Source organism: Giraffa tippelskirchi, chromosome 9 (assembly GCF_054371585.1).
Source record: "Giraffa tippelskirchi isolate mGirTip1 chromosome 9, T2T-mGirTip1v1.2.pri, whole genome shotgun sequence".
NCBI classification, from domain to species: domain Eukaryota; kingdom Metazoa; phylum Chordata; class Mammalia; order Artiodactyla; family Giraffidae; genus Giraffa; species Giraffa tippelskirchi.
In genome coordinates, this window is record NC_137283.1 from 55,190,582 (window position 1) to 55,217,907 (window position 27,326).

General features: G+C 48.3%; 2 protein-coding genes across 4 annotated transcripts in view; both read left to right on the forward strand.

Moving 5' to 3' along the window:
• Positions 1 to 5,465, forward strand: part of LOC145520284 (phosphatidate cytidylyltransferase, mitochondrial-like) — a 39,400-nt gene extending 33,935 nt beyond the window's left edge. The window contains exons 5-6 of one of the 2 annotated variants that reach the window (XM_081526391.1): positions 3,170 to 3,323; positions 5,141 to 5,465. In XM_081526391.1, the coding sequence (XP_081382517.1) occupies positions 3,170 to 3,235 (66 nt within the window). In that variant the 3' untranslated portion in view covers positions 3,236 to 3,323; positions 5,141 to 5,465. Of the gene's footprint in view, positions 1 to 2,634; positions 3,324 to 5,140 lie in introns of both variants that reach the window. The other variant, XM_081526392.1, reaches the window with a different exon arrangement.
• On the forward strand, positions 5,141 to 27,139 carry RBSN (rabenosyn, RAB effector). 2 transcript variants are annotated; one of them, XM_081526388.1, is made up of 11 exons: positions 5,141 to 5,465; positions 11,013 to 11,153; positions 11,859 to 13,467; positions 14,370 to 14,415; positions 14,535 to 14,696; positions 16,024 to 16,265; positions 17,515 to 17,585; positions 19,940 to 20,026; positions 21,266 to 21,368; positions 22,372 to 22,476; positions 23,122 to 27,139. In XM_081526388.1, the coding sequence occupies exons 3-11, from the start codon at positions 13,342 to 13,344 to the stop codon at positions 24,238 to 24,240; spliced, it is 2,061 nt and encodes a 686-aa protein (XP_081382514.1). In that variant the 5' UTR covers positions 5,141 to 5,465; positions 11,013 to 11,153; positions 11,859 to 13,341; the 3' UTR covers positions 24,241 to 27,139. The 2 variants fall into 2 exon arrangements, with proteins under 2 accessions (XP_081382514.1, XP_081382513.1); XM_081526387.1 differs by having other exon boundaries at positions 13,367 to 13,467.
• The last annotated feature ends 187 nt before the right edge of the window (positions 27,140 to 27,326 follow it).

Below are 27,326 nucleotides of genomic sequence, written 5' to 3' on the forward strand. Positions count from 1 at the left end.
CTTAGTTGTGGCATGTGGAATCTATTTCCCTGACCAGGGATCAATCGAACCTGGACCGCCTGCGTTGGGAGCATGGAGTCTTAGCTTTGGTTCATCAGGAAGTGTCCCTCATTGAGATTTTTTTTTTAAGGAGAACGTTCCTACCATTTTAAGTCTTATCCATTCATATTCCCAAAAACAGTGAAGGAGAGTTCATTTTTTTCTTTCCCCTCCACATTTATTGAATGTAACAATTTGATGATGACCATTGTGACTTCTTGGAGGTTATTTCTTGATGTAGTTTGATTTGCCTCTCTCTCGTAATTAGTGATGTTGAGCATCCAGTCTTATCCTTTTTTTTTTTTTAACATTGTGAGTAAAATTTACTTCCTTTAATTCATTTCTTGAAAGCTTTTTTGAATTCTTTTTCAATTCCTTTCTCCAGGGCTAATTTTTGTGAACAGGTTTCATTAATATCCCTTATGATTTGTTAATATTAACAGCCCCTAAGCACTTGTTGCATTCCCAGGTTGCTCTGTAGGAAACAATTTTCCTGCCAGTGCTGGAGTCGTGTTTTCAATCCCTGGGTCAGGAAGTTACCCTAGGAGGAGGTGGCAACCCACTGCAGTATTCTTGCCTGGGAAATCCCATGGAAAGAGGAGCCTGGCGGGCTATGGTCCTGGGGTCACAAAGGATTTGGATATGACTTAGAGACTAAACAACAAAAACAAACCACAGGCTTTCTGTTGTTTTTATTGGATTCAGCCATGAGGTGGCAATAGTTCTTCTTGTACAACTCTGGTTTATTCTGCAGTCAGAACTCGGATGAATGTCTTTGTCCTGGCTTGTGAATTAGAGTGGGATGTACCAGGGCAAACAGTCAAGGGTTTGTGTCTCATTACTTCTTCCCCTTTAAGCTTCACCCCTTCCCCCCCACCCAGGACAAATGTCCACCCTTGCATAAACCTCTATGGTGAGTGTGCTGTTCATCGGTGGTGTGACTATGAGGAAGAAGGCTACCCTCAGTTCAGTTCAGTCGCTCAGTCGTGTCCGACCCCATGGACCGCAGCACTCCAGGCCTCCCTGTCCATCACCAACTCCCGGAGTTCACTCAAACTCATGTCCATCGAGGCGGTGATGCCATCCAACCATCTCATCCTCTGTCGTCCCCTTCTCCTCCCACCTTCAATCTTTCCCAGCATCAGGGTCTTTTCAAATGAGTCAGCTCTTCGCATCAGGTGGCCAAATTATTGGAGTTTCAGCTTCAACATCAGTCCTTCCAATGAACACTCAGGACTGATCTCCTTTAGGATGGACTGGTTGGATCTCCTTGCAGTCCAACCACTAAGGCTACCCTGCCACTAGGATATTTGGAGACCGCTTGACTTTTCAAAGCTGTTGCATCTTTCATGTCCACCGTCATTTGGGTGCAGTAGGTCTGATTGTACTGCTGCAGCGCCTGCCTGGGTCAGGAGAGGGTCTCCACCAGCATGGGCAAGGTAGTAGAGGCCCAAATGGGGCTCATTTGCCAGACTATCCTGTCTTGCCTCCCTCAGCCCCACTGCAGTACAGCCTTGGGATCCAAGGCTCCTCAGATTTAGGGATGTCAAAGCAGTCAGGGTCACCAAAGCCCACGGTGAATATAATGAGCATCCCCCTCCCCTTTTTTCTGGTCACTGTTTTTTTTAATCGGTTCATCCATTCCTGGATACTCTAGGTTGTTTCCATATCTTGCCTCTTGTAAGAGATGCTGCAATAGGTAAGTGGATGCAGATGCCTTTTGCAGTTAGTCTTTTCTTCAGATGAAACCTAGAAGCAGAATTATGAACCCTATTGCAGCTCTATGTTTAATTTTTTGAGGCACTCCGTACTGTTTTCCACAGTGGCTGCATCACTTTACATTCCCAGTTCCCATCTTCACTAACACTTCCCATTTCTTTGTGATACAGCCACTCCGTTACAAGGTGGTGTCTCACTGCCATCTTGTTTTGCATTTGAAGATTCAGATTTTCCTGACTACACTGTACATGCTTGGGGTGGCTCCTCTCTTATTTCAAGCTTAAGGTCATGCAGTAATATTCTAGACAGTTCCACATACTGCAAGTGTCTCAAATACGCCTGTTCTCTCTAGCTGTCCAGAACTTTATGTACTAGGTATAAGTGCTCAGTTGCGTGTGACTCTTTGGGACCCCACAGACTGTAGCCCACCATGCTCCTCTGTCTGTGGGATTTTCCAGGCAAGAATACTGGAGTGGGTTGCCATTTCCTTCTCCAGGGGATCTTCCCAACCCAGGGGTCGAACCCACATCTCCTGCATTGCCTGGCGGATTCTTTACCACTAAATCACCTGGGAAGCCCCAGGAACTTTTATTGTCTCTAATTAATTTATTAATAGAACTGCAGTTGTTGGTCGGGAGGAGGCATTAAAGACCCCTGGATGCCTCATATACAGCGCACCTTGGCCAAGGCCTGAAGGGCTACAAGGTTCAGTTTTCCAATCTGTGCAATGGAGTGGAAAGCAAGGGGCAGGGTTTAACGTCACCCCCTCTCCCCCGCCCCCCATTCCCAGCCCTTGAACTTGCAGCAGTTGTTATGTAAGGATGTGAGAGTTGGTCCATAAAGAAGGCTGAGTGCCAAACAATTGACGTTTTCCAGTTGTGATCCTGGAGGAGACTCTTGCGAGTCCCTTGGACTGCAAGAAGATCAAACCAGTCAATCCTAATGGAAATCAACCCTGAATATTCATTGGAAGGACTGATGCTGAAGTGGAACTTTCAATACTTTGGCCACTTGATGCGACGAGCTGACTCACTGGAAAAGGCCCTGATGCTGGGAAAGATTGAAGGCAGGAGGAGAAGGGGACGACAGAGGATGAGAAGGTTGGACGCCATCACCACTCGATGGACATGAGTTTGAGCAAACTCCGAGAGAGAGAGACAGAGAGAGAGAAGGACAGGGAAGCCTGGCGTCCCGAGTCCATGGGGTCGCAAGGCGTCAGACACGACTTAGCCGTTGAACAACAACGCCAACTTCCGGGGTTGGGAAAAACGTAAAATCAAGGAGCGTCCACCGGCCGCTCGTTCCGGCGCCTGCGCAGAAGCCGCCGCCTTGCTGTTCCTGGGGAATTTTTTTCCAGCCTCTCGATGACTCGGCGCTCCTAGGTCTTTTCTCCCCCGGTCTTTTGGTTTAGGTGCCGCCGCAGGCGTGCCTGCCGAGCGCCGAGCTGTTGATGGAGATGGCGGCCGCACCCGAGTGAAGGTTTGTGGAGGCCCAGAGCCCGCGTCGGAGGACTGGACAGGCCTGCGCGCCCGCGGGAGTCCCGAGGCGGGTACAGAGAGGGCCAGGCGAGTCTCCGGGTCGGGACGCCGCCTCGCTTCGGCAAGCGGACGGGCGGTTGGTGGTGGCGGTGGGGGGTGGCCCTGTGTTGTGGTGGGTGTGACTTGCGTGGTGGGCCCTGGGCCGCTCCTGCCGCGCGTCCCGCGCTAGTGTCCGCGGTGCTTTTACTCCGGCCGTGGCTGCGCGGGGGCGCGTTAGCGGAGTTGGGGTATGCAGCGGGGGGCGGCGGGGGGCTGCATGGTCCCAGGCTGCGGCGAGCGGCCGGCGGCGCTCGCGCTGGACGAGGAGTTGCAGGAACCGTGGGCCTTATTTGGATTTCGGACAGGATTTCGGGTGTGAGGGGCTCGCTTGTGTTGTGGACGTGGGGCCCTGCTCGGTAGTTTGTGGTGGGTGTTTGGTTACGTGATCTTATAGTTCGTTCATTCATTCATTCCCTCCCGGGGCGTTATTGGGATCGTCGGAGGTTGGTGCCGGGCACTGACCCTGCGGGTGTGGTGGTAGGAACGTGGACGTGGCCTCTGCCCTCACACAGCTCACAGGCTGTGGGTTTTAGTCGCTTTGTGTACCTGTGATTACAAATTGAGGTTAATGCTGTGAGGAGAGGTGCAGGGCTGCGCGACAGAACACCTTGAGCTGCGCTTTTCCGAGGACTTGAGGGTGCCTTGAGATTTTGGGAGTGTTTTTGTGTTGGATTTGCGGCTGGTTGGGTGAGTGGAAAGAGAGGAGGCTCAGGAACCTCTGGCTAGGAACTGCTTGTTCTTTCAGCGGCTGTCTGGAAAAGGGGCTGAGATGTGAGTGTATGTAATCATCGGGCTTTTTCACTGGAGGAGGAAAACAGGAACCTCGTGTTTCGTTTGTTTATTTCCTGGGTCACCGACCCCGTTTCGCTTTGATTAGTGGGCAGTCCTTCCTCAGTGGCCCTGTAAGCGGGTCCATCCGCAGCTCAAAGCTGAGGTTCATACGTTCCTCCTCACTCTCTACCCTCGTTTGTGGCCTCAGATTCTTGAGAAATTTCTCTGCTTTGGTGGAATGGTTTTGCCTACGTTTTCCCTATGGCTGGGAGTCTTTCCAAGTTGACATTGAAAGTGACTTTGTCCAGGCTGGATAAAACTGAAAATGTAACTTATTAAACTCTGAGTTGTTTAAGCACCGGGTTCTTTTATTACTGAAGCAGAGAGAACATTAGACTTGCTGGTTTATAAAGTCTAGTAAGTTTCTTGGAGAACAAGTACGCTTCAAACATAAGACACGAAATATATTTTTCTTTTTTTGATAAGTATTTGTGTTATTTTCAGCTCGAGGCTATCAAAGTAGATTTTTCTTTCTGATCACTCAAGTTTCTAATGCTCCTCCTTAGACTGAAGTTGGAATTTTTGTTTGGTTTTTGGGATAGATGCTATCCCTTTTACATCAGTGCATTTCTGATACAGGTGCAAAAACTCCATATATGTAGTTGAAAAAATGGTCAAGGGAAAGAGAGTCAAGGAAAAACTTCGGCTTGTTGAGAAGTACTTCAGACATGGCATACACATTATGAAGTTGGAATAAATGTTACAGAATTGACACTTTTGATGTTGTATTTTCCTCTTATCTTCAAGAGTCTGTGCTTCCCCCTTCATTGAGTTGCTGTTGTCCAGTGATGGTCTCTTATCTTAGAAAGTTTTAGGTTTCCATCTAAGGATTTGAGAAAGCAGTTTGTGTTCTCAGACTTGCACTGGAAAACATTAAGTACCTGTCTTGAACTGTGAAAAGAACAAGGAATGTTCTCAATTGCTGCTAATTTGCCTGAATTTGTTCCCCTCTCCCTTTCTTTTTTCTTTCTTAGGACTTCTGCTCCAGAGAGGACGCCTCATCCAGGACCGTGATGCCACTTCCCCATCGTTTGGGTGCTGCTTGATCTCTTGTCTAAGCTAATGCTTCGGGATCCCTTGTCTCTCGTGGAGGAATCCAGCTGACTCTTGGCATGAGGCCCCTGCGTTGCGGGGGTTGAGAGAGACACCCCATGGCATCTCTGGATGACCCAGGAGAAGTGAGAGAGGGCTTCCTCTGCCCTTTGTGCCTGAAAGATCTGCAGTCTTTCTATCAGCTGCAGTCACATTATGAGGAAGAGCACTCCGGGGAAGACCATGATGTCAAAGGGCAAATTAAAAGTAAGAGGCTAGGATTTCCGGCTTATCCCATTCTGTCATTGGGAGCTTTAATTTGTGGGATGGTTTTTATCAGCTCCCGTGGTTGCCACTGTCAACTAAAAAAAGATGTACAACTTGAGAGTTGTGAGTTAAGTTTTATTTGGGGCAAAATGAGGACTGCGGCCCAGGAGGCAGCATCTCAGATAGCTCTGAGAGACTGCTCCAAAGTGGCAGTGGGGGAAAGTCAATATATAAGGTTTTGGTGAAGGGGGAGTTCAATACCATGAAGCACTCATTTTACGAAAGGTTTTTTGTTAGTCATGAGGGTCTGATGTCACCATGAAGGGATTTAGTGCTTCTCTAGATATGAGGAGATGCAAGGATTGAGATCATAAAATCTGTTCCTAAAAACATCCAACTATCTAAAGACCTGTCCCACCAGATTCCCTGGAGCACAGAGTGCCTCACTCCACCCTGAACTCCCTCGGGGACTATTGAAGGCCAACAGCTATAGCAGCATGGGGTTCCATCTCTGTAGAGGCAGATGGCAAATGCCTTTGTTGTTCAGTTGTTGGCATTGCTCTTGGTAAGTGCCAATTTATAGTTGACACCATCACACGATAAATAATAGTAAATTAATAATAATAATAGAGAACATGTTTCTAGTGTTTTGCATGTACCAGGCATTATTAAAAACATTCCCCTGCATTAATTTCATTGAATTCTCACCGTAACTGTGTTGTCAATGAGCCCCATCTAACTGATGAGGATTCCAGACACACAGAGATTAAACACCGAAATAATGCCTGCACAGTGAGGCTTCACACAGAATGTGAAGCTCCACAGTGAGGTAGAGCCTGGCTGTGAACCCAGCAAGTGTAATTACTGTTCTCTGCTGTCTCTTCCTAGCCTGTTTGAATTATCTAACTGCCAGTGCCAGAGGGTTTTGGAGTGGAATTCCTTTTCCTTGCTGTGTAAGCCGAGGCACATTGTACACCCGTTTACCTATCACAGCTTCAGGCCTTCCTGCCATCCTTGCTTCCTTCACTGCACCTTGTCCTCTGCAGTGCAGGAAAAGGAAGATATGGTTGACATGTAAGGAGGAAAACCCACAAAGGTGAAACATGGTGTCTTCCAAGTGTCCAAACTTGGTGAGCTTTGAAGGACCCTCAGGTCCTAAAGGGTTGCAGAAAGAATTTTTGAAGGTAATTTTTGCTGTTCAGAGTGTTCATTTCCTGGACTTCAGACTCTAACCCCTAAGTACGATGCTGGTGTTCTGGAACTCTTTTTCCTAGTGATTCAGTTAACCGCTGGCCACACTTCTAAAGGCAATGAAATTAAAAAGGTCTGATGCCATATTCACAGCTCTTTGTTGGGTGGGAGAGAAAGTGATCCATGTATTCCTAAGTGGACTTTGGCCTCCGCACACGTGAGTCACATGCCCCCTGTAATCAAAATAATCTCACTCCCATGTCTCACTTTTCAGTTCAGAAAAAAAGTTGTTGAAAGCATTACGGTTTATAACCTCCGACAAAAAATATGACAGTTAAACATTTTCAAAATTCCGCAGGCTGCAGTGGACGAGGTGGCTTCTGGCTGCAGAGGCTGGAGCAGAGTCATAACTCCTAGGAGACAAAAGAGGAAAAAGAACAAGAGAGAAATGGGTGTTCTTTCACATACATTGTCATTTGATTCAACTCTCCCAACAACCCTGCAGGAAGGTGGTTGACCTCATTTTACAGAGAAAAAGCAAGACTCTGAGATGTGCAGTGACTTCTCCAAGGTCACATAGGAATTGGCAGAGCTAGGCCTTGACCCTGTGTCTTCCATCACCTCTGAACCTAATGCTGCTCTTTGAACGTGGCATCACAGATGAGGTGAGGCCCTATATTCCGATCACAGCATACACTGCAGCTGGAAAGTTCAGTTTAGTCGCTCAGTCGTGTCCGACTCTTTGTGACCCCATGAATTGCAGCACGCCAGGGCTCCCTGTCCATCACCAACTCCTGGAGTTTACCCAAACTCATGTCCATTGAGTCGGTGATACCATCCAGCCATCTCATCCTCTGTCGTCCCCTTCTCCTCCTGCCCCCAATCCTTCCCAGCATCAGGGTCTTTTCCAATGAGTCAACTCTTCAAATGAGGTGGCCAAAGTATTGGAGTTTCAGCTTCAACATCAGTCCTTCCAGTGAACACCCAGGGCTGATCTCCTTTAGGATGGACTGGTTGGATTTCCTTGCAGTCCAAGGGACTCTCAAGAGTCTTCTCCAACACCGCAGTTCAAAAGCATCAATTCTTCAGCGCTCAGCCTTCTTCACAGTCCAACTCTCACATCCATACATGAGCACTGGAAAAACCATAGCCTTGACTAGACGGACCTTTGTTGGCAAAGTAATGTCTCTGCTTTTTAATATGCTATCTAGGTTGGTCATAACTTTCCTTCCAAGGAGTAAGTGTCGTTTAATTTCATGGCTGCAATCACCATCTGCAGTGATTCTGGAGCCCAGAAAAATAACGTCTGGCACTGTTTCCTCTGTTTCCCCAACTATTTCCCATGAAGTGATGGGACCAGATCGCATGATCTTAGTTTTCTGAATGCTGAGTTTAAGCCAACTTCTTCACTCTCCTCTCTCACTTTCATCAAGAGGCTCTTTAGTTCTTCACTTTCTGTCAAACGGGTGGTATCATCTGCATATGTGAGGTTATTGATATTTCTCCCGGCAATCTTGATTCCAGCTTGTGCTTCCTCCAGCTCACCGTTTCTCATGATGTACTCTGCATATAACTTAAATAAGCAGGGTGACAAGATACAGCCTTGACGTACTCCTTTTCCTATTTGGAACCAATCTGTTGTTCCATGTCCAGTTCTAACTTTTGCTTCCTGACCTGCATACAGATTTCTCAAGAGGCAGGTCAGGTGGTCTGGTATTCCCATCTCTTGAAGAATTTTCCACAGTTTATTGTGATCCACACAGTCAAAGGCTTTGGCATAGTCAATAAAGCAGAAATAGATGTTTTTCTGGAACTCTCTTGCTTTTTCCATGATCCAGTGGATGTTGGCAATTTGATCTCTGGTTCCTCTGCCTTTTCTAAAACCAGCTTGAACATCTGGAAGTTCTTGGTTCACGTATTGCTGAAGCCTGGCTTGGAGAATTTTGAGCATTCCTTTACTAGCGTGTGAGATGAATGCAATTGTGCGGTAGTTTGAGCATTCTTTGGCATTGCCTTTCTTTGGGGTTGGGATATAAACTGACCTTTTCCAGTCCTGTGGCCACTGCTGAGTGGAGTGTAGCTGGAAAGCTAGCAAACAAATGAACTGCTTGTCTAAGTGGCCTTCAGACAACTGAGAGGCTCCATGATTTTCAGTGAACATCCAGTCTTGGTGTCAGCTGAACTGGGCCATATACTGGGATTCTGCTAAGACTTTGGTGCTAGTGGCTAGAGAGGTTAGAGAGTGGTGTCTTCACGTTGCTGGGACAACTGCGCTTTTATTAGGGAAAATGTGTGAGATTATCAACGAAATAATAGATACAGGATCTTTTGTTTCCAACTGAAAGGAAGTGAGGGTTGATCCTGAATACTAGCTAGAGAGAGACTGGAAGTTATCAAATTTATTTCCTCTTTTCTGTCAGTGTCTGTTTCTGCTTTTCTGTTGCTGCCTCCTTTGAGAGACAGTGAATTTCCTGTCACTTTGGCTGTGAAGGGAAGATGGCCAAAATGAATCAGACTCCTAGATTTTAGTCCCCTTTCCTTTCATCTGGCTCATAATCACAAAACATGTGCAAGAAGTCAAGACTTGGGCTTTTTTCTCAACTAATGAAAAGGAGAAACGTACTGAGCTGAATAAATGCTTTGGGCTGATCAGATACTGGAAACTACATCTCCACATGGAGTTCCTTGCTCCTACTTCCTGCTTCCTTTACTTGACTTGTGGATGCTTGGAAAACCTGGGACTGGAAAGAACTCTCAAAGATGATGCCAGCTAAGGGGCCAGGCTGTGAGCACTACAGCCTGCTTTTATTAGGAAGGGCATTTCTAATTTTCCGTTTAGCACTGGTCACAATGGAAGCTGCGAGAAGGACCTTCTTTGATTGGCTCAAGCTTTGGTTCTAACTCCAACATAACCTCTTAAAAGGAGCCTCACCATCCCTTCAAGGGCAGGTTATGGGCTGCTTTCTCTCCTAACTCACAATATCTGGCATCAGAGGGACACTATGTATACAGCCCATGGTCCTCCTGCTGCCCTCACTAAGCTGACTTTATTTATTTTTAAAATTATTTTATTTATTTATTTTTGATCTTTTTGGGGGACTATTTTCTTTCCTTCTTGTTTTTGTTTAATTTTCATTGCAGTACAGTTGCTTTACAATGTTGCGTTAGTTCCTGCTGTACAGCAAAGTGAATCAGCTATACGTATGTGTACATCCCCCTCTTTTTGAATTTTCTTCCTGTTTAGCTCACCACAGAGCATTGAGCAGAGTTCTCTGTGCTACACAGTAGGTTGTAGGCTTCCTTTGTAGCTGCCTTCTGCCCCAAAGCCATACAAAACCTTTCAGGAAGAAGTCATTGCCAGCCATACAAAACCTTTCAGGAAGAAGTCATTGCCTGGTCCGTCTTGAATTGAGGACATGTGCCTTATCTGAAATGCATTTTTTTTTTTTTTACCAAAACCTTTTCAGGACACAAGGGCTGTTAGTTGAATTTAACTTTCCTGATTCTCTCTGTTCCTCTTAATCGGCCTCTTATTTGGGAAACTTGAAATCTGGGAGCCACTCTGGTGTTCGTAAAGATTCTGATTCCATTTGTCTTGCTGGAATCTGGGAGGTAAGACCCCAGGCTCGGGAGAGACTTGCTGAGGGGTAGATGATGCTCCTCATGGTGTCCTCATACACCCGCTGGCTGGCTCTCCCTCTCCACCTTTCGAACTCTTGACTGGGCATTTTTGTCCTCATAGAAGCACATGGTTCCTTGTATGTCCTTCCTTGGCCTCCAACTATTACCGTCCTTGAAGTTCTTTAATTTTATCTGAAGTCTCTTTTACAGCCCTAAGATTTTAGACTAGAGTTAATCATAACAGTACTGCTGAAATCACAATCTGCAGCTTTCTTATGGGACCTGGGACCCAGGAGTTCCTTTCCGTACTACACGTCCAGCATGCACAGATCTTTCATAGTACATGTGCAGATCTTTGAATCCAAGAGTCTTTACCTCAGAACCGATTTTCTGGTAGCATTTGCTAATGTTCCTCAGCCTGCCGTTGAGTCTTCCCTTAACTTCATAATTGATTTAAATTGATTATTTTTTTAAGCAACAAGATCCCTATAATGATACCAGCTGGAGGATGGAATTGGACCAGTAAGTGGGATTGGGACCCTGGTCCTAGAAATTTGCCTCCTTTCCTCATACTGCTTCTATCCTTGGAGAATGAAAGAACCCTGATACAGGAGAATTCACGAAATGCACTGGGACCCTGTTGATAGGTGAAATCTGAGTGCTCTTCCTGTAGCACCTCAACACTCCACTGGGTATTCTTCATTGATTCATATGGTGTTTGTTCCATTTTTTAAGGTCTTGTCCAGAAGGCTAGGAAAGCAAAGAACAGGCTGTTGAAACGGGAAGGAGATGATCGAGCTGAATCAGGCACCCAAGGATATGAGTCTTTCAGCTATGGAGGGGTTGATCCTTACATGTGGGAACCCCAGGAGCTTGGTAAGAAATGCTTTTCATTCATTTATTCATTATTGAGCATCTGTATGTTTTCAGAGTTTGCTGAAGAGACACCAGTAAACCCGCCTGATTGTAAGCTTCCCATGACCTTTGTGTCCTAGTGGGGGGCAGACAGCTGACAAGGATGAGCTGGGCATTCAAACACAAAGCATTGCGGCCTTAGGCACTGCATTAAATCTTTTTACATGTGGACTCTCATTTAATCGTTACCGAACTCCATGGGGACCTGCCCACGGTCAGACAGCTGGGGCACTGCAGAACTGGAATAGGAGTCCAAGTCTCTGAACGTTAGTCCAGACACAGTCCACTGTCTCTTTTCATATAGACATTACCTGCCTACTGAAAAGCATGGGTTCATGCAGCTTAATTTTCTGAAGTGTATAATTATGACATCATCTACTTTCCAAATTATCATCTTTTGAGGGTAATGGAAATAATCTAAAATTTGTTTTGGTGATGGTTGCACAAGCATGTCAGTAAAACTAAAACCCACTGATTTTTGTATGCTTTATATGGTGGATTGTATGTATTTGAGTGATAACTCAGTGAAGCTTTTACCAAAAAGATCATGCCACATGGAGCTGAACTAACTAATCTTCCATGTCCTTTAACTGTTGAATGTTAGTGATCATTAATATAATACTGTCTATCCGTGTGATGGATAAATAATGATTTTTTTTTTTGTAGTACTTTGTTATACTTTGTTTGCTTTTTGGCTGAGCCATGTGGCATGTGGGATCTTAATTCCCCGACCAGGGATCGAAGCCACAACCCTTGCATTGGATGCGTCGCATCTTCACCACCAATTGCTAGGGAAGTCACGTACTGCTTTATTCTACTTTGATACTCATTATCTTATTCACCTTTCATAAAAGTCATGTGAGGTAGAAAGGATAGTGATACTCATTCCACTTCCATTTAAAGTTAAATAAGGTTTAAAAGTCAAAGTCAGTTCCACGACCACACACTAGCCAAATTTTAAGAGCTCAGTCTCCATGTGTGGGCAGTGGCTAACATATTAGAGAGTGGAAACGTTTCATTTTCATCATGGAGGAGAAAATAAAAATAAGACTATATGCATATTAATTATTTGTTTCATATGAAAGACAATTAAAAACATGAAGGAGACATTTTAAGTGTATGAATTCTTATTAATTTTTTGATAACTTACTTCATGATTGCCAGTGTTAAATTTATCAAGGTGATGTTCCAATTAACTTCCCTGATTTAACTACTGAAGGAAGGCACAAATTGCAAAAGGTCAAGTGAATGGGAAATTTTCAAAGTTAATGCTTATCGACACTCCTAAAAATTTGAAACTAAATTTTAATTAGATGCTAAAGTATGGCTAGGAAGAAGAGAATAATGGATGGTTAAGCATCTAGTATAAAGATCTAGATATAGTAAAGGACCTACATGATCAAGCCGTCATTGGGAAGAAGAAATGAATTGAGTGCTGGGAGGAGTGGGGGGCAGGGCCAGCTTTCAGAAGCAGTGAGAGATTGAGTAGGAGCTCTTCCAGATGCTCTGAGACAACAGGCTACTTGGTTTCATTTGTATGAGGATTGTCCTAGGTCTTGGCTGCTGGTCTGAGGATACTATCGGTTGAACTAGCCCCACAAAGGCATCTCTTAGTATTTGCATGTTGGGGGCTATTTAGAGAAGGGTTGTGTTCATTCTGATGAAAAAGCCATATTGTACCAACTTTGAAAAGTATAGAAAAGTTTAAGATTTAAAAAAAAAAAAAAGTAGCCCATAATGTTATTTTGTTTTTGTTTAACAAAAGTTCACATGCCGGGCAGTGTTCTAAGGATTTTATAAATTTAACTTCTTTAATCTGGATAACAGCACTGTGCGGTAGCTACTCCTGTTTTCCCCATTTTATAGCTGAGTACTCCCAAGTTACAGAGAAGTTAAGAAACTTGTCCAGGGCCACACAGTGTGTGGCAGAATTGAGCACAGGCTGGTTCCAGAGTCCAGGCTCTGTCCTTGAGGTCTTTCTTAACGTACTTTGTGGCCCCAAGGTGACCATAGGTAACGTTTTAGCAAACTTCCTTCCGTTTGCTTTTCTAGTTTTTAAATTTTTTTTAAGACTCTCAAATCCTAGATTTTTGGCTTGTTTTTGAAATTCAAGGTAGGGAGGCTCCCTCAGGGAAATCACAAGTCGTTTATGTCGCCTCCTCCCTTCCTTTTAGGTGCTACGCGAAGCCATCTTTCTGACTTCAAAAAACACCGAGCTGCCAGAATTGACCACTATGTCGTTGAAGTCAATAAATTAATAATCAGGTTAGAGAAGGTAAATTTTTTTGTCTTAAAACATGTTTTTTTCTGCAAGTATAAATTCTTTGGAGGGAAAAATTACATTTCTGCAGCATGTGTCCTGTCTTAAATCTATTGTGTATGTCTGACGCTAGCAGGAGAACACCTTCCGTAGAGTGTGCTGAGGATGCGGTACACGGTTCTAGCCTGGGCTGGTTTTACTGAAGGTAGCAGCCCAGGTCGATGACTGGCCACATACCCAGCTTCCCTTTTTCTTGCTGTGAAGCCCACTTGACCGCCTGGCAGCCCTTCTGCCTTCAGACCCTTTCCTCATTTGGGGGTCCCAGGCACCGTCACACGGAGGGGTCGAGTGAGTGATACTGTGTGATGGCAGACAGGCTGGTAGCCGGGTGCGGGAGGAGCACCCACCAGGACCAGCGTGTGGGGTGGGAACCTCTTGTCCTGTGGTTGGTTTGAGAGTGAGTCCTCTGTTTTACGCCAACCCTGGAAATGCTTGATGTGTATCAGCTGGGTTGTGAGGTAGGCCAGCGTGGCAGCACCACAGGTTCAGCTCTCTGTGTGCACTTCGTGGGGCAGGAATGTGGTGCCCGCTTTCATTGTCCAGGAGGGCTGTGGAGAATTGGGGGTTCCCCCTCGCTCTCGGTAGCCACCCCACCGTGTCCTTGCCTGCGCCTGGTTATTGCTTCCGTGCGCAGCTGGCAGTCAAGAGACTGGAATGGGTCATGGGAAGGGGAGTACCTTCTGGATGCAAAGCTAATACTCTGTCCCCCGTGAAGTTGTTTTTGTGACATCGTGGGGTTGGAGACAACATAAGACTTGAGTGATGCCCGTGTGCTCATTCCCACTTGATGCCTCCCCCTGTAGACAGTGTATCCACCACCAGGTTCATTCCTTCTGACCCTTTTTTCTTCTTGTCAGCTGACTGCATTTGACAGAACAAATACCGAGTCTGCGAAGATCCGAGGTAACTCTAGAACTCTGCTCACGTTCCTTCTGTTCTTTACCTTTCATCCTGACCTGATGTCTTTTTTTAAAATGGCCTCCCTTTTTGCATGTTTGGTTTTTGTCTTGTTCTTCCCACAGCAATAGAAAAGTCCGTGGTGCCTTGGGTCAATGACCAGGATGTCCCTTTCTGTCCAGACTGTGGGAATAAGTTCAGCATCCGTAACCGCCGCCACCACTGCCGCCTCTGTGGGTCTATCATGTGCAAGAAGTGCATGGAGCTTATCAGCCTTCCCTTGGCAAGTAGGTGACGGCCTGGAGGCGGCCTGGACCCTGACCTCCTGTCGAGACCAGCCCCCACTGGGGGGCTTGGGGGCTTTTTGTTTCAATGTATGGCCCATGGGACCTTCATTTATTTACTGTTGATTCCCTGAAGCCCGCTACAGCCTCAGTACTGTGCTAGGGCCCAGGGGAGCAATGGTCTGTAATAGAGGTTGGCCGACTTTTCCCATAAGAGACCAGATAGTGAGTATTTTAGACTTTGTGGCTCACATCCTGTCTCTGTGACATTTTTTCTTTATTAAACAGCCTTTTTGAAGTGTAAAAACCATAGGTAGCTTGAGGGCCATACAAAACCAGGCTGGACTTGGCCCGCCGGTCGTTGTTTGCCCATGTATGGTCTATCAGCATTGTCGATTCCTCCAGGATAGGTGAAACCCAGTGGCCCAGGACTTTGAATCTCAGCTGGTGAAAAGTTGCTGGAGATGATCTCAAGGCATTTTGGCTGATTCTGGGATGTGTGGGGTGGTTTTGCAACCCTGCAGAGTTCCGCTGACTCTGCACGTGCTGTTGGCTGCAGGGCGTCTGGGTAATGTGGGACGGGGCAGATGTTTCCTGGGTGGGGCTCTGGCGTCCAGTGGGCACGCGTCACTTTGATAAGTTCCCTCTCTCCCCGAGACGACTCCCTGTCTCAGCTGAGTTATGTTTTGGGGACACTCTTCACCTTCCTTCTCTTGGGCTGATTAACTGATATTTACTGGGCAGCTGCTGTGTGGGAGCCCTATTGGAACAAACCCATAGGAATGCAGCTATGAATGAGATAGTCTGTGCCCTCGGAATCACAGCTGCTTGGGCAGCTCTGGGCTGTGCACAGAGCTGTCATCACACGGAACAAGTGGAAAGTGCCCCAGGAGGAGCGACGTGGTGGGAACTGATAGATGGGCGAGTGGTTTTTCCCTCAAGGAACTGGGGAAGGCTTCCTGGAGGACGTGCCATTTGAGCTGAGCTTTGGCAGGGGTAGCACTTGGGGTTTGGGCATGGGAGAAGGCTGCGGGGGATGGTCCAGGGAGAGCCTAGGTGTGTTCGGGTAACTGGAGCAGGGTAGGAGGTGGTAAGGCCAGTTTGGGGTTCAATCAGCTTGAAGGGCAGACTGTCCTTGGCTCCTGGCTCTCTCCTGGAGGCACTGGGCGTCCAGCCCGCCGCAGAGCCTGAGCCCTGGCAGGCAGAGGTGTGGGTGCCTCTTTCCCACAGGCAGCATCTGCTACCCACCTGTGGACTCCACTGCTGTCGTGGGCAGTGGGGTAATCGAAGCTTGGGGGGGTCACTGCTGCCCGTCCTGTGTTCTTTACAGACAAGCTTACCAATGCCAGCAAGGACGCCCTGAGCGCTCACACCAGCCCCAGCCAGTCACCCAACAGCGTCCACGGCTCCCGCCGGGGCAGCATCAGCAGCGTGAGCAGTGTGAGCTCCGTCCTGGACGAGAAGGACGACGACCGGATCCGCTGCTGCACACATTGCAAGGACACGCTCCTCAAGAGGGAGCAGCAGATCGACGAGAAGGAGCACACGCCCGACATCGTGAAGCTCTACGAGGTGATTCCTGGGCTGGCTAGAGTCCCATTCGAGAGACCGGGCTGTTCGTTATGTGCACGCCTGCGGGTTTTGAAGAATGCTTTGGGAAATCGTTCCATTCAATTATTTTTAGTTTCTGCCAGAGAGCACTAGTCAGGGCCCTGAGTGAGTTGCAGATTCACTGGGTATGTTGCAACAAACTTGCTTCCTTGCCCTTCCCTGCCCACTTGAGAGTTGGAGGTTGGTGCTTTCGGTGGCCCAGGGGCAAGAGGAGGAAGGCTGGTTGCCACGCGGTGCGGCCAGTTTCTATGGGTCAGAGCGGGAGCAGGAGCTGGTGGTGAGTGGTGGACCAGAAGGGTCCTGGGACACTCACTTGGGAGTTTGAGAAACTTCCCAGAAGCTTAGAGCTTCCTCTTTTGAGTCCATTCAAATGCCTCAGCTCTGGTTACCACCAGCGACCCTGGAGTGCCTTCAGTAGCCGCTACATTACAGGAGCAGAGTGTGGCCAGAGCCTGCGGTTTAGAGTCATACTGGGCGTGAGCTAACCCGGATGAGGCCTGCAGGCTGAGAAGGATGAGCCAGGAGGGTGTTGTGCAGGGAGGTTATAGGAAATGGGGAGGAGGAAACCAGCCCGGCAGCGGAAGGAAGCAGCTGGTGCAAAACCGGACAGGGGAGGAGAGAGTTTTTGTCTGGTCATCACTGAATGGTCACTGTTAGCAGTTCTGCAGGTCCCAGTGGCTGTGATTCTGGAACCACTGTGAAAATAGTCAGACTGCTAGAAATGGTGTTAATTAAAACCTTGCTGAGCTGCAGACGTAGCCATTGTCCATTGTTTTGTGGAGCTCACAATCTGATAATTTCTGTAAACAGCCACTGAGCTGTTGGTTTCCTTCTTTTTTGAAGTGAGCCCTGGCAATGCCTTGTGCTGGTGTCCGGTGTCACCTGGCAGATAAAGGCCATAGCAACTAATTTCTTTTCTCTACCTTGGTGAACTCACATGACTTGTGTCCTGGAAGGCCTTGTTCCTCTCAAAAACATTGGTCAAAGTTCACCCTCACTTTCTTTTCTTCTACAAGATTTTCTTGTAGAGTAGGTCTGTAAATCAGGAAGTTGATAACAATGAACAGAACAAAACTAAAAGCCACTCTCTGCTTTTTTTTTTATTTAGAAAACTACACATTTTATATACATCTCCATTGATTCTGCATAGGCTTTGTGTTGCCTTTTCTGTACCTTGAGACGCAACTCACCTCTTCTTTTTTGTTCTAAGAAATTACGGCTTTGCATGGAGAAAGTTGACCAAAAAGCTCCTGAGTACATCAAGATGGCAGCATCATTAAAGTAAGCTCTTCCTCTTTGTTTCACTGACTTAGTGGTGACTGTTTTCTGGCATTTTAGGTCAATTCTTTAGTAGCTGAAAATGTAGGCCCTGCCCCCTTTCCCCTCAGTCCTAACAACTAGACGTCCGCAGCCCCTGGCAGCAGACGGTGGCAGCGTGGGGAGCCTTGTTTCTCGAGCCCTCTAAGCCCCACTGTCCCTCAGTACCCCCACATATTTGCGCTTCCTGGGTCCCAGTCCTCCTCTCTCCACTCCTTGCCCAAGACCACTGGTTCTGACGGAGAGCAGGGAAAGACACAGTCTCTTCTCTGCCTGCAGTTCACTGCGCAGTAACCTCACTCAGTGGATCCCACTGCCCTCCTGTGAGTAGGTTCTAAGGAGCGTAAACCTCCCCGGAATGGAGAGTCCTTGACTCGGAGCATCTGCCGCGTGCTCCTTTCCTCCCTGGAACTTACTGGAATCAACATGCCCTCCTCCCACCCCTGCCCATGGGTTTGGAATTAGAGCAGGCCTGCCTTCTACCTGGACGCCAGCAAGGACAGCTGTGTTCCTGGTAGTGTGCTGGCGCCCAGCCTTTTCCTCAGGACGTTGTCACCTGAGGGCCTCCGCTCCCAGAGTCCTGCTGGTGGTTTGCTTTATGCCTTAGACACAAATGTGGGTCAGTGGGCTCTCCTCTAGCCAGAGGGGAGCTACCATTGCTGAGTACGTTTCCAGCTGTCTTAACTCTTCCTCCAAAGACCCTTCTGAAGGGCTTCCAGTAATTGTGTCTCCGTCTGTCTCTCGTTCGTTCAGTGGATGTTTATGAAGCACGCGGTAGTGCCAGGCACTCCTCTGAGCGCTGGTGCTGCAGCAGTGCACAGCGAAGACAGCTTCATTATCACGGGAGGGCGGACCTAACAGGTGAACAAGTAGCACACAAGATAGCGAAGCCGAAGCCGGGCCTGATGGGCGCCCCGAGGGTGATACGGCGGCGTAGTGTGACTGAGACCAGGGCAGCGATCTCAGATTTAGGCCAGCCCTGTTATCTTCCACGTGACTTGGAGATATCAAGACAAAGTACAAGTCCTCTTAGTTCTAGTCTGATGTTCTTTTTGCAAACTGTGCAGTTAGAGATGATGAAACAACTTTACTGAATCTGTAGATTATAGAACATACCAGGATTTTTCCAGCCAGGATTGCCTGATAGAGGGAAAACAGGTAAACCTGGCAGTTCTTTTATTTAACTTAACTTGCTGCTGCCTCAGGAAGGGAGTTTAGTGGCCATCGCTGAGGCTGGATTAATAGCTGGGAGATCATCTGAAATGTTTCTGTTCTCAGTAAACCTTGTTTAAGCTCGTCCCATGTGCTCGTTACTGGGGGTATAAAAATGAAAAGCCATAATCGCTGCACTTGGAATTCAGCAGTCTGGTGGGAGTGTGTGTGTGTGGTTAGTTGCTAAGTGATGTCTGACTCTTTTCCACCCCATGGACTGTAGCCTGCCAGCCTCCCCTTTCCATAGGATTTCCCAGGCAAGAATACTGGAGTGGGTTGCCATTTCCTTTTCCAGGGGATCGTCCCGCCCCAGGGATCGAATCCAGGTCTCCTGCTTGGCAGGCAGATTCTTTACCACTGAGCCACCAAGGAAGCCGCCTGGTGGGAGTGGCAGACTTGTAAATGAAATTCTAAGACCACAAGATAACCACGTTGTTCCTCTGAGACTGAGGTTAAGCCCCCACTGGCCTTTCCTGATGTCCCCTTCTCTGCCTCTGGGTAGTCTTTGAGGAAAGAAAAGTGCCTTCTTCTCTGGTGTGGTGTAAGCAACTCGTGTAGTAAACCACTTCATCCCTCTTCCTAGATGCACAGAAGTTGTTCAGGGAAAGTGTTAGTAGGCTGAAGCAGGGTCAGTCCTACTTATTTTGACAATGAGCTTAGGAGCTGGCCCTCATAGGCCTCGGCACTAGTTTTCCCATGGCATCGGCAAATTAAAAGCGATTTCTAGTTAATTAACACTCACATTTTGAAAAGGAATGAGCATTGCATTATATGAAAGTGACAGTGAAAGTCACTCAGTTGTGTCTGACTCTTTGCAACCGATGGACTAAACTGTCCATGGAATTCTCCAGGCCAGAATACTGGAGTGGTTAGCCTTTCCCTTCTCCAGGGGATCTTCCCAACCCAGGGATCTAACCCAGGTCTCCCACATTGCAGGCGGATTCTTTACCAGGAGAGCCACAAGGCGGGGGAGTCTAAAATGCCATTTGAAGAGAATTAACTGTCCCCCTTCTCTGTGAGCCTTAAACCTGTAGAGTCTTTTTACCCCACACTCTCCATTCAGTGCAGTGAAACTTAGATCAGACATCTGCATTATTTCTCCCTAGTGCCGGAGAGACAACCTACAGTCTGGAACATGCCAGTGACCTTCGAGTGGAAGTGCAGAAAGTGTACGAGCTAATAGACGCATTAAGGTAAGGTCTGTTAGGTGACGTTTGTACCTGTTGCCTTAAGTGGAGGATGTGCTGGGTTTATGGGGTGGTGGGCGGCCAGCAGACCTAGCTTACCTGGTCCTGGTGTGTGTGAGGAGGAGGCTGAGGGGGCTGCCAGCTCTGGGCCTCAGTGCGTCTCAGTAACTGTTGCTTGAGGAGTTTTACCGTTCGTGATTGTTAAAGGAACAGGAGCTGATTGGCATCAGCTATGTGTCGGTCACTGGCTGTTCCCCAGAGTGGCTCTTGTGTTCTACCACAGTTACCCTGTGACGTGGAGATTAGCACCCCCATTTTATAGGTGCAAGAATGCACCACAGCTAGCGAAAGTGCTGGAACCAGGATGGAAGTCCAGATTCTTTCTTCAATTTGACCACTGCTATTTTTTTTTTTTTTTTTGGCTGCACTGTGTGGCTTGTGGGATTTTAGTTCCCCAACCAGGGACCAAAACCAGGCCTACGGCCATGCAAGTGACCAAGTCTTAACCACTGAACCACCAGGGAATTCCCAGCTACTGCTTTTTAACTGTGGATTGGCTGTTGGGGTTAGATCAGCCCTTTGTAGTGTAGGAAGTACTGTGACTCAGAGAACAGAGATACGGAACCCTTGTCCATCCGTACATGCAAGACTAGCTATATAGGTTGCAGGGTCAGATACAAAATGACAATGCAGTTCGCCTGATCAAAGTTAAGAATTGTAAGGGACTTCCCTGGTGGTCCAGTGGTTAGGAATCCGCCTTCCGATGTGGGTTCAATCCCTGATCGGGGAAACTAAGATTCCACATACCACAGGGCAGCTAAGCCCGTGTGCTGCAACTACTGAGCCCTCGCCCCACAACTGAAGAGAAGTCTGTGTGCCGCACCCGAGAGACCGCAGCAGCAACGAGGACCTGATGCGGCCAAATACATAAATAAATACAGAAAAGGAGGCTTGTAAGACAGTGATAGCAGAATGTTAAGCCCTGTTAAGCGCAGGGCTCTTCTGCTGCGCTGGTCACGGGCCCTCGGTGGCTAAGTGTTTGTTGTTTGCCCCCATACTTGTTTGGGGCCTCGGGTGCAGCCACAGGGTAAGAAACAGGCTTCACCTGCAAGGACATTTCAGGGGAGACTTGAGCCCATTTCTCCTCATACCTTCCCGGCATGCAAGCCTGGCAACTCGGGACTCTTCACCCATGTTTCTGAGGCTGGCTATGCCTCTTACAGTGACGTCTTTGTTCTCATGCAGTAAGAAGATCTTAACCTTAGACATGAAGCAGGACCCTCCGCCACATCCGAACACTCTGCGGCTGCAGAGGATGATCAGATACTCAGCCACACTGTTTGTGCAGGTAAAGCGGCAGCTCTTCTACCACTCAGAGGGCGGACGGGGCCCACGGCTTGCTTGTTTTCTGTTCGTACACTTACTACTCTTTAGGATTACAAGTGTGTCAGCCACATCTAGAGAAAAATCTGCATGTCAAAGAAAAATGACATAGACACTGCTCTGAGTGTGCGGACCACCCTTATGTAACTCTTCCCCTTTCCCTGGGCATTTGATAGGCTCCCATTTCTCCGCTGTTGTGAGGAGTGCCTGGTGGACCTGCTTGCACAGAGCATTTCTTCCCTGGGATAAGCTCCTGGGGTACTCTCCCTGGGCTATTGGTCTGAAGGAGACAGATGATTGTTCAAGGGCTCACTCCACCTGGGAGGCTGCATCTGAGTCATCTCGACCTCAGAAAGCCCTTGTGAGAATCACAGTCAGTCCACTGTGGGGCTCATGACGGAGATCTACGTGTCCTGTTGGGTTAGTTATCTGACACCATAATGCAGAGTGAGACCCTTCCTGCTTTAGGTGGATGACTGTATTCCATAGTCGTTGGCGGGTGCCCGCTGCGGCCCAGGCAGTGTTTTAGGTGCTGGGTGTCCTGATAGACCTTCCCGTTCTCATAAAGTTTATATTATAGAGAGGGGGATAGATGAGAAAGAACTGAATACATGGCTTAAGAGGGTGGAAAGTGCTGTGGAGAAACGGAAAGAGGGCATGGGGGCGGGACTCAGATGGTGGCTTATGGATGTGTCATAGACAGGGAGGGCAGGAAAAGGCCTCACTGAGACGGCAAGTAACCAGGATGTCTGCTGTTGATCATCTCCGAACGAAAAGGCTGGCCCTTCCTTAAGGAAGCTGGCACGGACCTGATTTCAGGGTTAGGTCCTTCCCTGCTCTGCTCATTAAGGTGACTGTCCGAGACCGACGTGATGTAGCTTCATTGGGCTCTCATTAGGGAGCTTCAGATTCTTTTCTTTTTTTCCCGGAAAGGGTTTAAGTGTAAAATTGTCCATGACTCCCTACAGGAAAAGTTGCTTGGTTTGATGTCACTGCCAACCAAAGAACAGTTTGAGGAGCTGAAAAAGAAAAGGAAGCAGGAGATAGAGCGGAAGAGGATCCTGGAGAGGCAGGTGAGTGAAACTCGGGGACGCTGGCATCTGGCTTCTTCTGAGCAGCTCCTGTGAGCACAGAGGCCTCCACAGGCTCCCAGGAGGTCCCGTGAGGTTGTTACTAAGTCAGAACCTCTCACTCGCTCTGGTTTGTGTGTTCCTTCTGTTCTGGCCTCTCGCATTTTAGAAATCAAAATAGTTGTTTTTCTCCCCCAGGTCCTATTTTTCTTTCAGAGGTTCTACTGATTTTCTGCTGTCTAGAATACCATGGAGACTGGCAATCCTCCCCCCAGTACAGGCTGCAGAGAACCCAGACACCAGGGAGTTCTTAGAACACTTTGGGATATGCAGTATTAAACAGAGAATAATATGTGTATTTAAGATTGTGTGAGATTCCAGTGTAGATGAATGGTTATAGATCTCAGAGGTTTAAGATAAAGTGCTTAGCCAGTGAATGTGAGATGGAGAAATGCTTACGCCTTAACTTACTGTTGTTTGTTATTTTAATTTTGAAAAAGCATGGTTTGATTTTAGCAGCTGGATATCGCAGTCCTGAGGTGGGGAATTGGGGTCTCACTGGAATGGGGATGGTGTGACCGCAGAGGGGGCCGGCAGTGGCCTGTTGGCCTGATGACCGTGTTTCTTTTGGCTTTGGTGTCTTCCCAGGCTGCCCTGGAATCCCAGCGGAGGCTTGAGGAGAGGCGGAGTGACCTGGCGTCGCGTGCTACCAACGGGGAGTTGGCGCCCCCTCGGAGGGGTCCTGCCCCGCTGAGAAAGGCTGAGGGCTGGCTCCCGCTGTCGGAAGGTCAAAGGCAGAGCGAGGACCCGGACCCCCTCCTGCAGCAGATCCACAACATCACGTCCTTTATCCGGCAGGCCAAGGCCGCGGGCCGGACGGACGAAGTGCGCACGCTGCAGGAGAACCTGCGCCAGCTGCAGGACGAGTACGACCAGCAGCAGACCGAGAAGGCCATCGAGCTGTCCCGCAGGCAGGCCGAGGAGGAGGACCTGCAGCGCGAGCAGCTGCAGGTGCTGCAGGCGCGGGAGCGGGAGCGCGAGCAGGGCCAGGTGGCCTCTCTGCACACGCGGACTCGGTCCCTGGACTTCCGGGAAATCAGGCCTTTCCAGCTGGAGCCGGGCAGAGAGCCTCGCACCCACCTCGCTCACGCTTTGGATCTGGGCTCTTCCCCAGCTCAGAGCGGCACTGCCACCAAGACCCCTCCACTCAGCTTGGCTCCTGAGCCCTTCCAAGGGTGGTCTGGGCCCCCAGCCCTTGGCCAGGAGTTCCTGCCCCAGAGCACCCTGTCGCAGTGCAGTGAGGCACCCGCCCTGAATCCCTTCGATGAAGAAGAAGACCTCACCAGCCCCTCAGCCGAGGGCATGGCCAGCCCTCCTGCTCCAGAGCCTTCCCTCGGCCAGCCAGCCCGCGTCCTCAGAGAGTACAACCCTTTTGAGGAAGAGGAGGAAGAGGAGGCCGTGGTGGGGAATCCTTTTGCTAAGCCAGACAGCCCCGCCCCCAACCCCTTCGATGAGGAAGATGAGCACCCCCCGCGGACACCTGCATCCCCCCCTGTTCCTGGCAACCCCTTCGAGGAGGACAGTGATGGCGGGCAGGAGGGCGCCGAGCCCATCGAGGAGGAGCTGCTGCTCCAGCAGATCGACAACATCAAGGCGTACATCTTCGACGCCAAGCAGTGCGGTCGCCTGGACGAGGTGGAGGTGCTGACGGAGAACCTGAGGGAGCTGAAGCGCACCCTGGCCAAACAGAAGGGGGGCACCGACTGACCAGGCCAGGCAGGGGCCAGCGGAGCAGGCGGGAGGGCTGGGGGGCTGTGGAGGAGGAAGGCGAGGTTTAAGGTGCCTGCAGGTTAGGGTGGAGGAATCGGCTATTTGGTGCTGTGCACTTGGAGCTTTTCCCATGACAGCTGAAAAATAAAATGGGAACGAGAACAGGAAGAATCAGCATGCATTTGCTGCTTTTCCTGAGTTTTTTTTAGTAATTGGGTTTTCCCTGTAGAAGGGATGTGAAATCGTCACTGCCGAGGTGTCCCAAGCGTGGCTCTGTTGGACCCTGGGCAGAAATGGCTCCCGCACACACCTTGTGCCTGCGTTTGCTCCTGCCTGGTGTTCGGTCAGTTTGCAGTGTTAGAGGGCAGCCTTTTATAGGGCCCTTCCTTTAGCCAAGACACACAGCACAGAGCCCTTTACATCTTACTCGGTTCTGGCGGAAGTCTGTCCCATTAGGCTATGTTCCTTTCACCTGGGACTTCCACTGCCCTGCTGGGCACGTCCTGTGCAATGGCAGGGGAAGGTCTTACTGTGGAGGCAACAGTTTAGACCCAGGAAAGCCCCTCTTAAGAGGGGTGATGGGGTTGAGGTCTCGTCAGGGTCTCTTGCCCTCTTCCTTCCAGTTCTTATTTCTCTCCCCTTTGTTTCTCTCTTATTTCTCTCTTTCAGGAGGTTAATCTCCCAGTGCAGGGTTGTCACTGTGAGTCTGTTCATGAGCTTTTTAGAGAACAGCAGTTTTTAACTTTTTGGCTGATAGAAGTAGTATACTTTGGGAGCAGAGTCTCTGTCCAAGTGTTGCTCTGTGGAACTGAATGACCGCTGGGACAATTGTCTGTCACCAGAGAAAGTGTCCTCTAGAGCTTTGGCACAGTTACTCTGATCTGGGCTTTTTCAAAGGGCACAGGCTATAGTTTAGGAGTTGGTGGTCAGGAAGCCCTCGTGGAACCTTGTCAGAAGAGCTGAAGTCCCCTGAGTCAGAAGATCAATGACAGTAACTTCCAAGGCTAGTAGGTGAGCCTTTTTGTCTTGCGGGTCATCTTGTGCTGACCGTGGGCACTGGTAAGATACTCTCTCACCTATGTTTAGTAGTATTAAGAAATTAAATGGGGAATTCCCTGGCAGTCCAGTGGTTAGGACTCTGAGCTTTCATTGCCGTGGGCATGGGTTTAATCCCTGGTCAGGGAATTAAGATCCTGCAAGGGGTGTGGTGTGGCCAAAAAAAACAAAAGTAAAATGTTTGCAGGAGTCACAACCCAGGATCATTCTGGTAGAACCGCAGTACTTGAACTCTTCACCAGTTAAGGGCAAAAAGGGAAATTGTGAATTTCGCTTTGGTGCTTAGGTTTACAGGAACATGACCCTTAACTGACATCTGATATCAGATACCCAAGTGTGCTCAGCTCTGGGTAGAGTTCCTGCAGTTACGCTGGTTAACTAATGAACAATAACTGACCACTAGTCACTTTATACCCATAACTAACTCTGGCTCTTATGGTCACTGGTTACTGGTGTAAGAGCTGAAATTTATTTTGTCTCATTTTGGGAAGACCCCTGTTGATCTTGGGAATTTCTGAAAAAACACTGTGGTGTAAGAGTAATCTGTATTTGTGTTGACACTATTCACATTTCTTTAGCCCCTGCTGGCTCTTTGGGCTGAATGAAGAGGTCCTGTACAGGAGCATGGCAGTGGGGAGTGGGTGGGTGGCGCGTTTGTGGAGGACCTCTTGAGTTTGGGTCCTATTCACAAAGGAGTGCAAGTGGGTTACTAAGGTCAGCCAGTTACCAGCCTTGCCGATTGTCATGGTTTGGGAAGCTGGCAGTCAGGCATCTCAAATGCTGCCTAGTACAGATGTCCTTACCTCTTCATGGTCAGTGCCCTCCATGCTGTTACTCTCAAGGGACTTACGGATGACTGCATGCTCCTCGCTTTCTCTCTGACTGAGAAGAAGGAAGCTCTCTGCACCAAAAAGCAGATAGTTCCCGGAGCCAAGTGCTGCTTGCCCTCATAGTTATTTTTCTAATGAGAATATATCTCTTTTAGTTAGCTGGTGGTTTCAGTTAAGACTAGTTTACCAAACATACCCTTTCCCTGGAATCAGCTGCAGGTAGCAATCTGTTAGTAACGTAAGAGCACTGAGAACCAGACCTATAAGAAACATGTTTTTAAATTTAAAAAAGAATCACTGAATATGCTAAACCAAACTAAAACCCTCTGATGTGATCGGATTCCTCCATTGTTACATTCTCCTGTAATCACAGACATGAGTGGAGTCAGAATTCTCTATCCCTCCGTTGTACTGTTTCCTGGAATTCATAGACCCAAAGATGGACACAATGTTGGATTTACAGGGATGGGAGCATCATGGAAAAGGTGGCCTATGAATTGCAACCACAACTTCAAGTTTTTCCCTCATGTCAGTGTTTCACCCATCCTACATCCCTTCAGCGCAGACAGCTCCATCCATCTCATCAGAAAATGAGCAAGTCCTTGATCCGTCATTGGCAGATGTCCCTAGACACAGGTCATGTGTGGAAGAGACTCTGGGGATTCGGGCATCAAATGAAGCTGACTTTTTCCTTTTATCCCTTGATTGTATTTTCTCTTGTCTAATACACTAAGGACACTTACTCATTATACTCGCTGCTCAATGTGTCTCTTTTGTTCAGATACTGAAACGTACCTGAGTCACCAAGAGCCATGTGGTAGGCTGGACGTTGGCATAGTTAGGTGATGGGAGTCAAGGTGAGAAGCTGGTCTCTTTAATAGGTCACAGGCTGTGGTAGTAGATTGTGCTGGTCACCTGACAATGACAGTTGGAGGGTCATTGATTTGCATGTACTACTCTGGGGCCTTGTATTGGAACCTTTTTAAAAAATAAAATAACAAGATAATTCATGGTTGGGTGTGTGTGTGTGTGTGTACACACCAAGAATTACCAGATAACATCTGGCCATCTCCTCATCTCCTTAATGACTTCTGAGTATCAGAAAACAGCCCCAGCTCCTGTGTTCCGCCTGTGGTTATGGCCTCCAAACAAAACCAGGGGTCTTCCAAGGGGATAAATACGGGTTCCAGTTCTGCC